Source organism: Rana temporaria, chromosome 4 (assembly GCF_905171775.1).
Source record: "Rana temporaria chromosome 4, aRanTem1.1, whole genome shotgun sequence".
NCBI classification, from domain to species: Eukaryota; Metazoa; Chordata; class Amphibia; order Anura; family Ranidae; genus Rana; species Rana temporaria.
Genome location: NC_053492.1, coordinates 355,423,602 through 355,440,435, shown reverse-complemented (window position 1 = coordinate 355,440,435; position 16,834 = coordinate 355,423,602). Strand labels below are relative to the sequence as shown.

General features: G+C 43.7%; 1 protein-coding gene across 8 annotated transcripts in view; it reads left to right on the top strand.

Moving 5' to 3' along the window:
• Positions 1 to 16,834, top strand: part of PLEKHG1 (pleckstrin homology and RhoGEF domain containing G1) — a 306,586-nt gene that overhangs the window by 169,224 nt on the left and 120,528 nt on the right. The window contains exon 1 of one of the 8 annotated variants that reach the window (XM_040350852.1): positions 13,643 to 13,903. The exons of the other annotated variants lie outside the window; for them this stretch is intronic. Within the exon in view, the coding sequence (XP_040206786.1) occupies positions 13,894 to 13,903 (10 nt within the window). The 5' untranslated portion in view covers positions 13,643 to 13,893. Of the gene's footprint in view, positions 1 to 13,642; positions 13,904 to 16,834 lie in introns of those variants that run through there. 8 annotated transcript variants of the gene reach the window in all.

Sequence of the window (16,834 nt, the reverse complement as noted above, 5' to 3'; positions counted from 1 at the left end):
CCGTGGTATCTTAAATCAATGTGTCCCTCACACACAGTGATCTTCAGATACCCCTGGACTGCCACTCCAGGGGCACATGCACCATAGGCTTTTCGTTCCATATCCGACCCCCCGACCGGCCAGTGCAGCCCTCCACCCCTGCCAGCTAGAGAGCCCTTCAAGGTTTTCTTGGGGAGAACTGCCGCTCAGGTAACAGCCTCCACCAATACTAGCCCCTCCAGACCCTCCGTCAACCCAGCGGATTTGCATGGCTCTGCCCCGTCCTAGTGCCACCCTTCTGAGCATGTGCGGGTTTCTAAGCATACACACGAACGTGTTTCTCGTCGAAAACCAGCCCGACGAGGAACACGACGAGGAAATTGAGAGTCCCGACGAGGAAAAAGAGAACATGTTCTCTTTTTTTCTCATCGAGTTCCTCGACAGAAAAACATACACACGACCGTTTTCCTCGGCAAAAAAGCTCTGCCACCAAGTTTCTTGATGGATTCTGTCGAGGAAAACGGTCGTGTGTACGAGGCATCATGCGAGAATTTTCATGCAAAAAATGACGGACAATCATTCATCCGATAATCTCATTGTGTGTACTAGGTTTTATCAGGAAGGATCAATAACGATTAGGTTTACTAACGTATCCAATTTTCCATCCCCCCTATCAGCAATTGATACTATCTAATAGCATTAACAGATTTAAACAGGTACCCAATCTTACTGAAGATGGCCATATCGGACAAAGGAATCTCATTTCTATGGCAACCTTTAATTTTTTATGTTTTCAAATGTATATGAACTACTGGCAAATGAGCAGACATTAGAGGATTATATGCAGTATATCCCCCTATATTTAACATTTTACCAGTTACCAAAATATAGGACAAAACAAAGCCACATAACTTTTACGATAACTAGGCAAAAGGTATTTTAAAACTGGATCTTGCTATGTGAGCTTCTGTCAGTTGTAAGGGTTTATTCAGCCCATTTTAATGCTTTCTTTATTTCACCCCTATTCCCGTAGAGCAGAGGTGGCAAATGTAGTAAATATAGTAATATAGGAGGTAAATATAGTACATCACAGGACAGTCCAGAGAGCTGTACAATACCTTTGTTTTAATACATTTTCTATTATGGCTCATACACACGGCCGGACTTTCTGAGAAAAAAGTCAGGCGTGCTTTTTTTTCCTCGGAAAGTTCGGCCGTGTGTAGCCTCCATTGGACTTTTTTTGTCGGAAGTTCGACGGACCTTAGATAGAGAACATGTTATCTTTCTTTCCGTCGGGGTGCAAACATAGCAAAGCACCCAAAAAAATAATCCATTTGTGCAAAACAATTAGACCCCTTTTAGACGGGCATTCCAATCAGGTCAACCTGTCAGTTTTTCAGGCGGGCTGATCGTAAGGTCAATTCATCCCTATGGACGAGCGGGTGTAAATAGGTGTCCATTTATATCCGCCTACCTCTGGGTCTGATTAGGCCCACTAAATAAAAAAACAGGAGAGGACGCTATTCTCTTCCATTTAGGCATTGAACTGAAGGGTAGTCAGGTGTAAAAGGACAGCAGAGTCCATTTACTCCTGGCCTCCCATAGAGCAGAGCAGAGCCGGGTCTGTCCCTGTCAGCTCTGTAGATGCTGAGCAGACATGCACTCTCTACTTCGATCAGAAGGGCATCAGCTCACAGACCCCCTGTTGATCACAACGGAATCCATCCCGTATGAAAGGTGCCTTATCTAATGTTGTGATGAGATCAAGTTGGGTTTGCGTAGGCAGAGTTAGCCTGATTTGACAGCTAGAATAAAGGGGGCACATGTTGGGCACCAGAACTATAGAAAGTCAGAATCATTTTAGGTTCTTTGTGAGACCTTTTCCCCATATTCAATCTAGTATAGCTTGTACCTTGTGTAAATGTGACCTCTACACATGTCCATACTTCCGGTATGTATCACCAAGTCATAAAAATGTGTGCTGCCTGTGAGGCTACACAATTTTGTCAATTATCCTTTAAAAGCTTAATTTCTAGCTGAGATAAAATCGACATCAATCATAGCATAGGTAAAGATGAAGTACAGGTTGGAGAACCAGAGGCAAAATCTAATATTACTCTACGAACATAATTGTAGGTTTATGCCCTTTTAACTTCAGAAAGACCTTTCAGTCCTAGTCTAGCATTGCATTGAACCATCACGTCTAATCTAAGTTGATGGTAATCATTAGCTTGACTCTTGGTTCAAGTAGAAAGACTGCAAGCTGAGTGTCCAGATTATATTTGTGGTTACAGTTTGTTGTCTGTATCCAGAAGCTCAAGGCATTTTCCATTCTGTCTACTTAAGCTGGCCATATACTAGTAGAATTTCATTTCAAATGTTTCTTTTCTAGAACATTTGTTCAGTTTTCTAATTGCTAATGGGGTCAAGTTGTTCATTTTTGACCACAGTGAATGAAAAATTTGAAGGAGCACAATAGAAAATGTTTTTCAAACAAGCACATTTTTTTTCGTTCAGGAAATTACAATCATTCCAAAATCGAATGTTAAAAGCAAATGAAAGTCGGAAGTACTTTCGAACATTCATCAAGTCATTGAATGTACTGAGAGTTTTTGTAAAACTGTTTGTCAGAATATTCTTTAGAAAGTCTACTATTGTATAGCCAGCTAGATTCTAGCACTTCCAGTTGAATTTTGTAAAGTAATTGCTGCAATCTGAAAGCTCAGTGGTCCGATCTGATATCAGCAAGGTAGGATAGCGCATGCAATCTAAACCAGGACTTTTTATTTACTTCCATAATTATAGTCTTCCTTATGCAGCCCATAGATTATGACATTTTCCACAACGGGTGGAAGGAAAAATCAGCCTGATTCCCCCATCAACACAGTCAGTGTTGGTGGGGGAATCCCTCCTACAGCGTAAGGCCTCGTAAACACAATAGGTTAACCAGAGGACAACGGTCTGAAGGACCATTTTCATCGGTCCAAACCGATCGTGTGTAGGCTCCATAGGTTATTTAACCTTAGGTTAAAAAAATGGCAACTTGCTTTAAAATTTAACCGATGGATTGCTAGCCGATAGGTCAAAACCGAACGTTAGTTCGCACAACCATCGGTTAAAAATCAACGCATGCTCAGAATCAAGTCGAAGCATTGAACTTCGTTTTTTTCAGCACGTCGTTGTGTTTTACGTCACCGCGTTCTGACACGATCGTTTTTTTAACTGATGGTGTGTACGCACGACGGACCATCAGTCAGCTTCATAGGTTAACCTAGGACACCGGTCCTTCAGACCGTTGTCCTCTGGTTAACCTATCGTGTGTACAAGGCCTTATTGTGTTCTGCCGGTGGAGAGCCTTCCCTGCTGGCAGAACAAAATGATCACTGTTGGAGGCTATAGCTGCCAGCATTGATCGCATGAAAAAAAAAACAACAGGCTGGTTGTACTGAAGTCAATCGATGGATCGACTTCAGTAAAACCAGCCAGCCTGTAGATAGATTGTATCTCTGCTGGTCCCTGCTGAATCGGCTGAGATTCCATCTATGGCTGGTAACTTATGAGAGGAGCACTATGCTAAGATATTTGCTGTGTTTTTTCTTTTTCTCTCTTGCTCAAACTATCAGCCTGCTCCTCTGATGGTCTGTTGCTGGATCCTGTGGAATTAAAAAAATATAATATTTGCATTTCTCTGCAATTGAAAAGCTTCAGATAAAAAAAAAGGATCTGTATGGTCCTATCTTTTCTGAGGAAAACATTTACACAGTTTATCCAGCATGTTGAAAAGCACTGCAGATCATGGCACAAGCTCATTATTAGTGAGGAGCTTGGGCATCTTCCAAACTCACTCGTATTCAAACTTCATGCTATTTTCTTGTCTATTTAGCTGCGGGCCAGATCATTCCCCACCACAAAGCACATGTAAACAAAGGGGTAGAACGCTGGGGACGTGTGTCATTATATGGGCATATGCCCATTTGTAGTCAATAAAATGTACCAAATATGGGCATGGGTCTATATAAGGGCATTAATGTCACCAGCATCTTGCCCTTTTGTTTATATGTGCTGCAGAGCAGGGAATGACCCGGCACTAGAAAATAGCATAAAGTGGAATTTCGGATAGAGATGACTTCTGAGGATGCCCAAGCTCATCTCTCTGTTTGTACCTAGTGATGTAAAGATATTGAGTTGTATATGCCCAACCTAAATATCTGTCTTCAGTCCTGTAATCCTATTGAGCATGTTAAAACTGGGCTGACCATACCCTGGATATTTAAAAGTTAAGAAAAAGGATGGTTACGTTTCTTTAAGAAGTATGTGACATATAGCATGTGCTCCAAATGCTCTCACCAAATGAAGGCTTGGCTAAACAGTTCACCTTCTTGTACTCCGGTATGTTTATATAAGGCTTATTCAGCTAAATGACACTAAAGAAAACATTCTTGCAATGTAATGGGAGACACCATATGGTAGGAAGAACAAGCTTGTGGTCACCATGTTTTTGTCTCGTACCGTAAATTTTAACCCTGCTTACAGTTTTAGAAATCTGTTAATGGAAAAAAAAAAAAAAATAGGCCATATATTTGAGCTGTAATATTACCGGTGTGTTTGATTGAATGTTTATTACACTCAGTAGTCACTTTCTACACATAGTCTTCTGGTTTCATGCTTTCAAAACAGGACATGCATACTCTCGGCTTAGAAGCTCCCAGCACTGGAGGAGGTGTGTAAGGGTTAAAGCCTTACGCACACAGGGTGACAAAATTGTCACTTTAAGACCTCATGCACACTTGAGCTCAAAAATACTGCTTTTACAGATGTTTGAGCTTTTTTTTTTTTTTAATGCCTGTAAATACCCCTCTATGTTAGCCTATGTGTCCATGCAGGGGCGTTTAGAGGTAAAACAAACAAAAAAAAAACCACCAAAGTCGCGTGCAGGAGAGGAGCTTTTAAAAATAAAAAATGCCTGACACACCTAAGTTTATAAAGTTTATATGCATCTCACCGAGGTGAGATGCATATAAACGCACTAAAGCGTTAGGCCTGAACTGGGGCGGTGCGTTTGCATTGACGTTAGGAAAAGTCCTGCAAGCAGCATCATTAGGGCGGTTTGGAAGCAATGTATACAGCGCTCCCAAAACGCCCTGCCCATTGAAATGAATTGGAAGCACGGCAACGCGGGCGTGTTTAACTCCTGCTTTGGCCGCTAGTGGGGGGTTAAAATCTTAAACAGCGCTAAAACAAGTGGCGCTTTAGCACTGACGTGGCCGCGGCTCAGTATGAAGCTGTCCTTAGCAGTAGCGTTCCACCGATACCAGTGGAAAAAGTGCCTTGAGGCGATTTAGTTCGCATTTGTAGCACTATACAAGTTACTCACTCAGTATCTGTGCTGATACAAAGCATTTGCACGAGTACCTGTACTTGTGCAAATGCTCCAATATTAAAACAGATACCTTCAAGTCTGCAGACTGTAACATCTGCCTTTAAACCCAGTTCACATATATACAAATTGGATGCTTTTTGAACCGCATCCGATTCTCAAGAGATGTGAGCCTTACACTGTCGGATCTTAAATGTAATTACCCAGCCGGCCGCTAGGTGGCGTTTACGTTCAGGTCTCATTTGTTTATGCAAATGAGCCTGATAAGCCGATTCCCGAACGAATTTGCGTTGCGTAACCGTCGCTAACGTCGTTTGCGTAAGCGTAAGGTTACCCCTGCTATATGAGGGGTAACCTTACGGCAGTCCCACGTACGCCATGTTAAGTATGGCGTCGGGTCCGCGTCGTCTTTTCCCGTCGGGTACGTCGTTTCCCTAAGTCGTTCTTGAATACGACTTTACGTCAATGACGCACACGTTGGCGTCATTGACCTTTTACGCCGAGAACTGGAGCATGCGCACTGGGCTATTTTAAGCCCGGCGCATGCGCAGTTCGTTAGAATCGGGGGCTCGCTTAATTTAAATACAAGCCGCCCCCTTGGATTTACGCGGGGATACGCCGGGCCAATTACACTACGCCGCCCCAAACTACGGAGCAAGTGTTTGGGGAATACAGCACTTGCTCCTGTAGGTTGGGGTGGCGTAGTGTAAATGGCTTACGCGCCGCCCGCCTAAAATGTATAAGAATATGGCCCAAAGTCTTCTTCCCTTCTCCCCACATGTAAAGCATTTGCATGACTAATCAGTGCTTGGCCAGGATTCCCCACTTGTCCGATAAACGCTCCGACATTGGGAGCTCATGTCGCATTAAGTGTGAAAATCAATGTTTCCCTAGGAGAGCCGTCTTAACTGGTCCGACACAAGTCAGTCTGACTTTGAAAATGCTCCCTGTACTACTTTGGTCCGACTTTGATTCTACTTCAGCCCATTGAATATCATTGAAGTCGGATCAAAGTAGGAGCCTTGTCCTAACCATCCGACTTTTGACATCCGACATGTGATTACAGAAGCAGTAAAATGAATTTTTCTCACTCTGGGATTGTTTTGATTGGTCAAAGAACAAGTCAGACTATCACAAAGTCGGATCAAAGTAGTATCCTGTTCATGAAAGTCGGATGGATGTAGGACCAATGTAGGACCAATGTAGCAGAGCAAAGTAGGATGAAAGTCAGGTGACTGTCATGTCATATGTGTGAACCCAGCCTAAACCTTATCTCAGTCTGTATCATATCAGCTCATATGTTGCGGTGATCATTGAAGTGGTTGTAAACCTAATAGCTATCTAAACTTTTCTAGGTAGGACAATATATTAAAAATCAATCTAGCAAGCACAAGTTGAAAGAAAAGTCTCATAAATACCTTTATTTCATTGCCTTTGTTCAGATCACGTGACCACATTTCTTCTCCTTTGGTCTGCAGGTCACAGTCCTCCTCCCCTGGAGGTGCAAAGCTGCATGTGAAGGGAAGTGATCACATGACAAATGTAAACAAATCATGTAATTTAAAATCTGCAAAATTGTAATAATACTTTTTGTTGAGAGCTTGCAATTAGCATTTGTTCCTCCCAGAAATTGCTGAATTCCTCCAAAAAAAATGAACTAATATTACAGTAATTTCCATTAGAAAGCCTCACTCCTGGAGGCAGAGCCACTGTCAATCAGGTGCAATGATCGGCCTTGGCAGGCGTTGCTGCTGTGACATTGGCAGCTTAGAGCATTAAGGATTAATTCACACGTGCAGCTAGGGGGTGGTAAAACTTAGGGCCAGATTCAGGTAGAAGTGCGGCGGCGTAACGTATCGTAGATACGTTACACCGCCACAAGTTTTCATCGCAAGTGCATGATTCACAAAGCACTTGCGATGAAAACTACGGCGGCGGCGTGTGCCATTTAAATTAGGCGCGCTCCCGCGCCGGACCTACTGCGCATGCTCCGTTTCGTAACTCCCGCCGTGCTTTGCGCGAAGTGACGTAATTTTTTCGAACGCCGACGCGCGTAGCGTACTTCCGTATTCCCGGACGTGTTATGCAAACAACGTTAATTTTTAAATTTCGACGCAGGAACGACGGCCATACTTTAGACAGCAATACGATTGCTGTGTAAAGTTAGGGCAGGTCAAATAACGACTAAAACTGCGACGGGAAACTTGACTACCAACGACGTAGCGAACCCGAAAATCCGTTGTGGATCGCCGTAACTCCTAATTTGCATACCCGACGCTGGTTTACGATGCAAACTCCCCCCAGCGGCGGCCGCGGTATTGCATCCTAAGATCCGACAGTGTAAAACAATTACACCTGTCGGATCTTAGGGCTATCTATGCGTAACTGATTCTATGAATCAGCCGCATAGATACTCTGAGAGATACGACGGAGTATCTGAGATACTCCGTCGTATCTCCGCTGTGAATCTGGCCCTAAGTGTCTACTGCATGGGTATAGCCAAGCGGAGTAATGGGGGGGTTCAAGGTGTGAGCTTTGAAGTGATTTTCACTTTAAAGTTATTGTAAAGCTTCCATAAAAAATGTTTTATTAAAACAAAAAAAAGTCATACTTACCTGCACTGTGTAATAGTTTTGCACAGAGCAGCCACATTCCTCTTCTTGCCGGTGATCCTGTCTCCTCCTCTTCAGTGAGTAAAAAGTTGCTTTCTACGGAGGCGCTCGTGAGAGGCTCACTCTCGAGCCACACTGTCTGCTTCTATAGACACAGACAGCAGGGCTTGGCCCCCTCTAGCACTCTGCTCTCCCCTTCTCCCTGTGCTGCCTGTGCTTACATTAGAGATGATAAATGAGAACATAATGAGCTGAGCCTGCTAAAAATAAAGTAAAAGTAAAATTTGAAGATAAATTGCTCCACGATGTTTGCAGATACAGAGGTCAGTGAGGGATTAATAAAAAGCACATTCACTGATTGTTAGGAATGTGAAACTTTTTGAATGTCAATAGTTCTATTTTAAAGCGGGTTTAGAACCCTTACCCAGAGAAGTGACTGTTCTCAGGTGATACACACAGATGAAACAAATACTCCTATATAAGTTGTACCTGTTTATCAGCTGTTTTCTCTACATCTGCTAGAAGTCCAGAATGTATATGGTGTGTCTGAGCTGTCAGAAAAAAGGGGGCAGAGAGATGTAGCTACGCTCTGCAGAGATCAATGAGGAGAGGTCTGAGAGCTGATTGGAGGGAAGGGACACACCCCCTTCACACAGTACACAGGGACAGAGCTGAGGCTGTAAGTCAGCTGGAGATTGTTTTCACTGTCACCTTTTCATCTCTGGTGTCAAGAAAATAGGCTTTGCTTAGCATAGAAGAAGGTTTTGGATTGTTTTATATGCTGCATGATGATGATATCTGCTTTATTCAGGTGCTGATCACATGGGATAGCATGACAGTCTAAAATTGAGCAATAATCTTTCTGCCTGTCACCCATACAAAAGAAATCTTACTCTTTGTCTCACTTATGTTCTCCTCATTGATGGACTTATTTGTCCATATATTCACAAAGACATGTCAAAAAGATCTTGTAGAAAGAATACAATTTTAATTACCAAATTTGTGTTTAGGCATGACCTAAACCTGCACTAAAGCTGGCCATACACCAGAAGGGAAATTCTGAAAAAATCTTTGTCAGCATTTGAACTTGCCATTATTGAGTCAACTAATTTTGTTCAAAGGTTCTTAACCACTTAAGCCCCGGACCAATATGCTGCTAAATGCCCAAAGGCGTTTTTACAATTCGGCACTGCGTCGCTTTAACAGACAATTGTGCGGTCGCGCGACGTGGCTCCCAAACAAAATTTGCGTCCTTTTCTTCGAACAAATAGAGCTTTCTTTTGATGGTATTTGATTGCCTCTGTGATTTTTTTTTTTTGCGCTATAAACAAAAATAGAGCGAAATTTTTGAAAAAAAAAACAATATTTTTTAATTTTTGTTATAAGAAAAATCGACCCTGGACCTAACACTAACTGCCTGTCATAGTAACTGTCACACTGACACTAAATGCAGTGATCAGTAAATATATGATCACTGCTATTAGTGACAGTGTGACAGGGGGTGGGGGGGAGTTGATCGCAAGGGGTTAAATGTGCCTATGTGTACTGGTGTCAGTGTAGTGTTAGGTGCGACTTACTGTGAGTGTTCTCTCCTCTTGGCGGATTGAAAATACCGCCGAGAGGAGAGCTGCATCACTTCCTCTGCCAGTGTTTACATTACACAGGCAGAGGAAGTGACACGGCGGAGGCTCGCGGGATTGGCTGGGAGCGATCACGAGGGGGCAGACAGAAACGAACAGCTGCCCCCTCAAGTCGGATCGCTCCCACAGGTAAGCCGCCCGCCGCCCGATCGGACCCCCGACCCGCTAGAAGGCAGGGACGTATATATACGCCCTTCTGCCTGTACGTGCCATTCTGTGGACGTAAAAAGTCGTGCGGCGGGCGTTAAGTGGTTAAAACGTGGACCAGATCTATTACTTAAAGTGTTACTGAACCCAGGAGGACCCTGCATTCACTATATTTGGTCTCCCACAGTACACAGAACATGGAAATGCAATAGTTTTAGTAAATATAAACGTCTAAATACCTTTTTTCATCAGCAGTTAGAGCAGTCTTGTGACTTCTATCAGTGTGTGGTTAAGCTTGTTGGAGGAGTTTTAATTCTCCCCTGATTGTCCAATGAGAATGCAGGACCCCTGACCCTCTGTCTGGACAGTGCTGATTAGCCCCTTGTTGAGCACACTCCCAAGAAAAAAAAAACTCTCAAGCAATACACACCAAACTGAGCATGTGCAGCCTGTCCCCCTGGCTCTTTAAATATCTGGAAATATATTGGAGTCAGTGGAGAGGGGGAAGATCAGAGAAGACAGGAGCAAACAAAATGTGAAGGATTAACCTTGGGTTCCAGACTGAGTACATCAAGCATGCTTTACTGCATATACAGACTGATTTTACTGCTGTGGGTTTAGTAACAATTTAAAGTGGAGTATTAGCTTGTTTTCTTTATTTTTTTTTAATAACCCCTGTGATGGTCGCACCTAATGCTATTTATAATGGAATGTGTATAAAATGTAGGTATTAAAAATCATAACCCCTTAAAATAAACGTTGTAGTCTCCAGTAAGCACGCTCTCATCTTTAGTGTGGGCATCTGAAGTTCACTCGTTCCCCTTTCCGGGGAGATGCTGGCTACCCAGCACCAGCATGCGCCTCCTGATCTCGCGTAAGCGCGTATAGTACAAAGCGTGAATACCCATTGACTCTTTGGATTCAAGAGCCTATAATAGGCAGACGGGCATGATGTACTTTGCCGGGGCGAGATACAACGGAAGCGGAGTATTAAGCATACGTTCACAAACTGATCACAGACACGCAAGGGGGGGGGGGGTTGTTGAGATAAAATAATGCCTGGAACTCCACTTGAGCCCTGGTTCACACTGGGTACGATTTGGTACGATTTGAGATGCGATTTGACATGTCAAATCGCATCTCAAATCGGCGGCATTTGCCGGCAATTGCCGGCAATGGCACTGTCCTAATCGGTGCGACGCCGCATCTGCGGCGCTGCACCGATTTCAAAAAGTAGTTCTTGTACTACTTTTTGCGATTTTGGGGCCGAAATCGCGGCAAAATCGCAGAAGTGTGAACCTTAAAGTAGAACTGAGAACTGAGAATTTTTTCTTTTTTTCATTTTAGATTAAGGGAGGGTTATAACCCCTGTCAAATTTTTGCCACCTGTGTCCCATTGAAGAGATTTCGCTCATGGGAAATTCCTGATTGTCACCAGGGATACCAGAACTATTGTCTCTATTCGAAGATTTCCCCTTTATTCCTGTTCTGGTGACCACTCAAAATTTCTTTCACTCAGAGTGCTAACGGGTCACCAGGACAAGAAGAGGGGTTGAATCTCCTGAATTTGGACACAGACAGCAATAAAAACCTGACAGGGATTCTAATCCCTCTCCACCGTATCCAAAACGTAAAAAAAAAATGGTTTTGTTTTCAATTAAGCTATGTTTACACTTGCGGCTGGAAGGTAGTAAAACACGCAGTTGAGCCGCATTTTTACCGCCACCCCAACCACTCCCCCTAAAGTGGAACTATAGTCCCGCTCTTAAAAACTGTGAACAGGCAGGCTTTTTATTACAAGAGACATGCAATGCAGAGCTCAATCTACATACCACACTATCCAATGAGAATAGCTGCAGGCTGACACCTGAAGAAGCAGGGTAAACGATGATGTTGTCGGAGAGGGATGTCGGGCTATTGAAGGGCGGTAAGTATTGCCGAGTTTAGCTTTGCTGTAAGCTGCAAAGGTGGGCAAAAATTACCCCCAGTCACGTTTAGACCCCTTTCACACTGGTTTTCAAGCACTTTAGCATTGGAAATAGCCTCTGCTAAGCGCCTGAAAACCGACTCCCATTCATGCCAGTGTAATGTTTGTGGGATGTTAGGAAACGTCCTGCAAGCAGCATCTTAAGTGCAGGTTGGGAATGCTGTATTTAGCGCTCCCAGAACGCCCTGCCCATTGCAATGAATGGGCAGCGCTTTCTAAGCACCTGAATAGCGATTTGAAAGCGACGCAAAACAATCACATTGGTCAAAGTCGTAAAACAAAGTCGCACTCATCCAAAGTGGCAGGGTAAAGTTGCAGTGGAAATCACATGATTTTTAAGTCGCACAAGTGTGAATGGATTCTAGACACAATAACCATAAGAAGATCAAGCAAAAGTCTACTAGTATACGGGCAGCTTTACGACCAAGATACGACGGCGTATCTCCAGATACGCCGTCGTATCTCTGCGTTGTGCTGTCGTATCTATGCGCCTGATTCTTAGAATCAGTTACGCATAGATATCTGTTAGATCTGACACGCGTAAGTCTCTTACGCCGTCGGATTGTAACTGCATTTTTACGCTGGCCGCTAGGGGCGTGTACGCTGATTTACGCGTCAAAATATGTAAATTAGCTAGATAAGCAAATTCCCGAACGTACGCACGTCCGACGCAGTAAAGTTACGCCGTTTACATTAGGCTTTTCCCAGCGTATAGTTACCCCTGCTATATGGTGGCGTAACAATGTTAAGTATGGCCGTCGTTCCCGCGTCGAAATTTGAAAAAGTTACGTCGTTTGTGTAAGTAGTCCGTGAATGGGGCTGGACGTCATTTACGTTCACGTCGAAACCAATGACGTCCTTGCGGCGTACTTTGGAGCAATGCACACTGGGAACTTTCACGGACGGCGCATGCGCCGTTCGGGAAAAACGTCAATCACGTCGGGTCACAGAAGATTTACATAAAACACACCCCCCTGATCCAAATTTAAATTAGGCGGGCTTACGCCGGCCGATTTACGCTACGCCGCCGCAACTTACGAAGCAAGTGCTTTAAGAATACAGCACTTGCCCGTCTAAGTTGCGGAGGCGTAACGTAAATCAGATACGTTACGCCCGCACAAAGTTACGCGATCGTATGAGAATCTGGCCCCTGAAATTCAACAAACATTCACTGCAGATGAATGTCCCAGGTCCATGTGTTTTAACTGTCAGCGACTGAGTCACCGCCAATGTGATGAGCGTCACATTTGCCACTTTATAAATAGAGCGTTCCCTATATGTTGCGAGGAATCTGGCAGCTCCTCGTTTACACACGCCATTTAACGCTCCGCCATTATCCTTGATTGCCTTTAAAAACAAGAGCTAATTGCTTTTTTCCGAAGGTTTACAGTATGTAAACGTCGTAATAAACCCCGGAAATCATCGATGAAGCAAATCTGCATTATGTTAATTGCCCGTGTGTCTATCGCTGCCAGAAGCGAGCGTCTTTTCCCCATTAAAATGGATTTTTATTGAAACGTATGGAGTGGGAAGGAATACGGACTGGACAATACAGCGAACCTTTTCCCTCCGGAGCTTGTGTGTCTTTGTAGTGGGGATAATGGTGGAGAGCGGTTTCCACAGAGATTACAGTTTGAAAAGTGAGCACGTCGCCTAATAGCTGTTGTCATAGGCTCGGGTTCACACGCATAATGCCATTGGCTGGGCCGTCAAGCGCTTCCCTGCACTTTGCATCTGGCTGCTGAATGTACAGCATTGTTCATCCTTCAGAAAAGTTCCTGGGTAGCTGTAAATATGTCTGGAGGGAGTGAGGGAATCTGATTGGAAACTGGCAGCTTTCCTTTTAGTGGGAGGGAGAGGCAGGGGGAGGGGTGCGAGGCTATTGAGTGTTACAATCCCAAACAGGTTGGGGAGCTTTTTTTTTGTTACCACTCATATGGCTCTCCCTTGTCTTGTGGAGTGCTCCTGCAAGGGGATCTGTGCAGTCCAGGCTGTGTGAGCTGCAAAGAACCTGCCAGCGCTATTTCTGCGTTTTTATATTTTCTGATATGCTGATTTTGGAGCTAGTGGACGCATATGTGCTTAATCAGTTCATATGCAAGGATATTTTCTCTTGAGTGGAATCTCTAATTATTTTATCGGACAGCAACAATGCCTACAGGTGAGTGTGTGGCTATTGTATTAACAGGAACTAGTTGTTATATTTATATTATAGACCAATGTGGGTCAACAAATATTTCTTAAAATATATTTTTTTTATATTTAAAAAATATTAAAGCTGAAAAGATACATTTTCAATAGGCTGCTGGATCCAGGCCATCTCGAAACCTGTAACATTAACTATTATTATTATAAAAAAAAAAAAATAAATAAATATATATATATATATATACACACACACACACACACACACACACACACACACACACACACACACACACACACACACACACACACACACACACACACACACACACACACACACTTTATATAACGGCAACAATTTGCACAGTGCTTTACAATATAAAGGGAAACAGTTACAATACAAGAGGGTTGGAGGGGCCACCAAGAAGTATGGAAAAGATACATTTCAATAGGCTGTTGGATCCAGGTTATCTTGATTATATTTCAACCTATTATTAATAACAATAATATTATGTACAGGGTTTATATAGTGCCAACAATTTGTGCAGCCCTTTACCTTTTTATAAAAGGGAGACAGAACAGTTACAATACAAGAGGGTTGAAAAAGATACATTTCAATAGGCTGTTTCAGGTCATCTTGACATGTTTCAACCAATAATAATTGCAGTAAAACCTTGGTTTGAGAGCGTTTTGCAAGACAAGCAAAATGTTTTAATACATTTTTCCTTGATATACAAGCGATGTCTTGATATAAGAGTAGCGTCTTGTCACAACTAGAGAGGAGCCTCTAAGGCCACGTACACACGGTCGTTCCAAACCGATGAGAATGGTCCGACGGGCCATTTCCATCGGTTCACCGCTGAAGTGGTCTGATGTGTGTACACACCATCGTTCCAAAAACCGATCGGGTCAGAACGCGGTGACGTCAAACACACGACGTGCTGAATAAAAACGAGGTTCAAGGCTTCCAAGCATGCGTCAACTTGATTCTGAGCATACGCGGGTTTTGAACCGATGCTTTCTATACTAACCATCGGTTTGGACCGATCGGGCAGCGGTTCGATTTTAAAGCATGTTTTAAAACAGACCGATGGGCTATACACACGGTCGGTTTGGACCGATGAAACTGAACCTCGGTGCATTCTCATCGGTTTTGTCCGACCGTGTGTACGCGGCCTTAGAGTAGCAATATGGTTACATTTAATGAAGGTACAAAATTTAGCAACTTATTGCTACACTTCGAGGTGCCTCTCTTCTCTTTTATACCCTGTAAAAAAAAAAAAAAAAATGCTTTGATATACAAGTGCTTTGGATTACAAGCATGTTTCTGGAACTAATTATGCTCGCAATCCAAGGTTTTACTTTATTATGTACAGGGTTTATATATGCCAACAATTTGTGCAGCACTTTACCTTTTTTTTATATAGGGACACGTTACAATACAAGAAAGTTGGAAAATAAACATTTCCGTAGGCGGTTTGGATCCAGGTTATCGTGACATGTTTCATAAGTTAACCTATTTGTTGTTGGGTTTATATAGTGCCAACAATTTTCGCAGCCCTTTACCTGATAAGGGGAGACAGAACAGTTACAACGCAAGCGGATTAGGAAGGCCATCAATAAAAGCTATCGCTTAGGCTGGGTTCACACTACTACACTACTTTCATCCTACTTTGCTCTGCTACATTGGTCCTACATTTATCCTACATTGGTCCTACATCCATCCTACTTTCATGAACAGGATACTACTTTGGTCCGACTTCAATGATATTCGATGGGCCTGAAGTAGGATCAATGTAGGACCAAAAGTAGTACAGGGAGCATTTTCAAAGTCGGACCGACTTGTGTAGGACGCTACAAGACGCTCTCATAGGGAAACATTGAACACAGAGCAAAGTAGGATGAAAGTAGTGTAGTAGTGTGAACCCAGCCTAAAGCGCCAAACGTAAGGATCTGCATCATCCAACGATCTTTAATAGCTCCAGGCCCCGTTCGAATCTGAGTGACCATGCAGTATTGCGTTTTGGAGCGGCGTCATTCATTTTTAATGGGTAAGGATGAGCTCTGGTGTGTTCGCATAGAACACGTGCAGAGCCCGCCAGGAAGTGTGCACGGCGCTGTGCTAATCGCAGCCAGGGAGACATTGTCCCATTGCTCGGCTGCGGGGATCGTGAAATGTTTCCCTGGCTGTTATTAGCGCAGCGCCGTGCACACTTCCTGGCGGGCTCTGCACGTGTTCTATGCGAACACGCCAGAGCTCATCCTTATTAATGGGCCTCCCTCCACTCTAAAAACGCACCAAAGAACCTCATACGCCAAATTTTGGCATTGAGCCAGACACATTTGGAGTTGCGTGTTTTTTGTTTTGATTTTCAAATGTTTTGTCGCATAACAATCGCAGCAAAATTGCACCGCGTTTGGGGTGCCATTATAAAATAATGGCATCACATGTTTTGCTGTGATTGTGGAATCGCTGGCAAAATCACACAATTTTAATATGCTTAGTGCGAACGGTGCCTAAGTTAGGCAATAAAGGGTCACTTAAGCGCCAAACTTTCTTCAGGATTTGTGTCATCCGGCAATCTTTTAATAGCTTAAGTTGGGTGATCGTATCAAACCGCAAACTTTCTGCAATATGGTGCAGAATAAGGCCCCTTTCAGACGTGCGTTCCGCCTGTCCGTTCATTACAAGTCCGTTAACGGACTTGTAATGAATCCCTATGGGAACGCGTCCGTTAGCGGATGGAGCATCCGCTAGCGTCCGTCGGGATCCGGTTTTCGGACGGAAGAAAACCCTATTTTTCTTCCGTCCGGCGGAACGGAACTGATGCAGACGGACAGACGGTCCGTCTGCATCCGGTTCCCCATAGGGCAGAGCGGAGCTCAGACAGGGCGGTCCCTGCACTGTGTGCGGGGACCGCCCTATCCACCGACAGCTCAGCGGGGA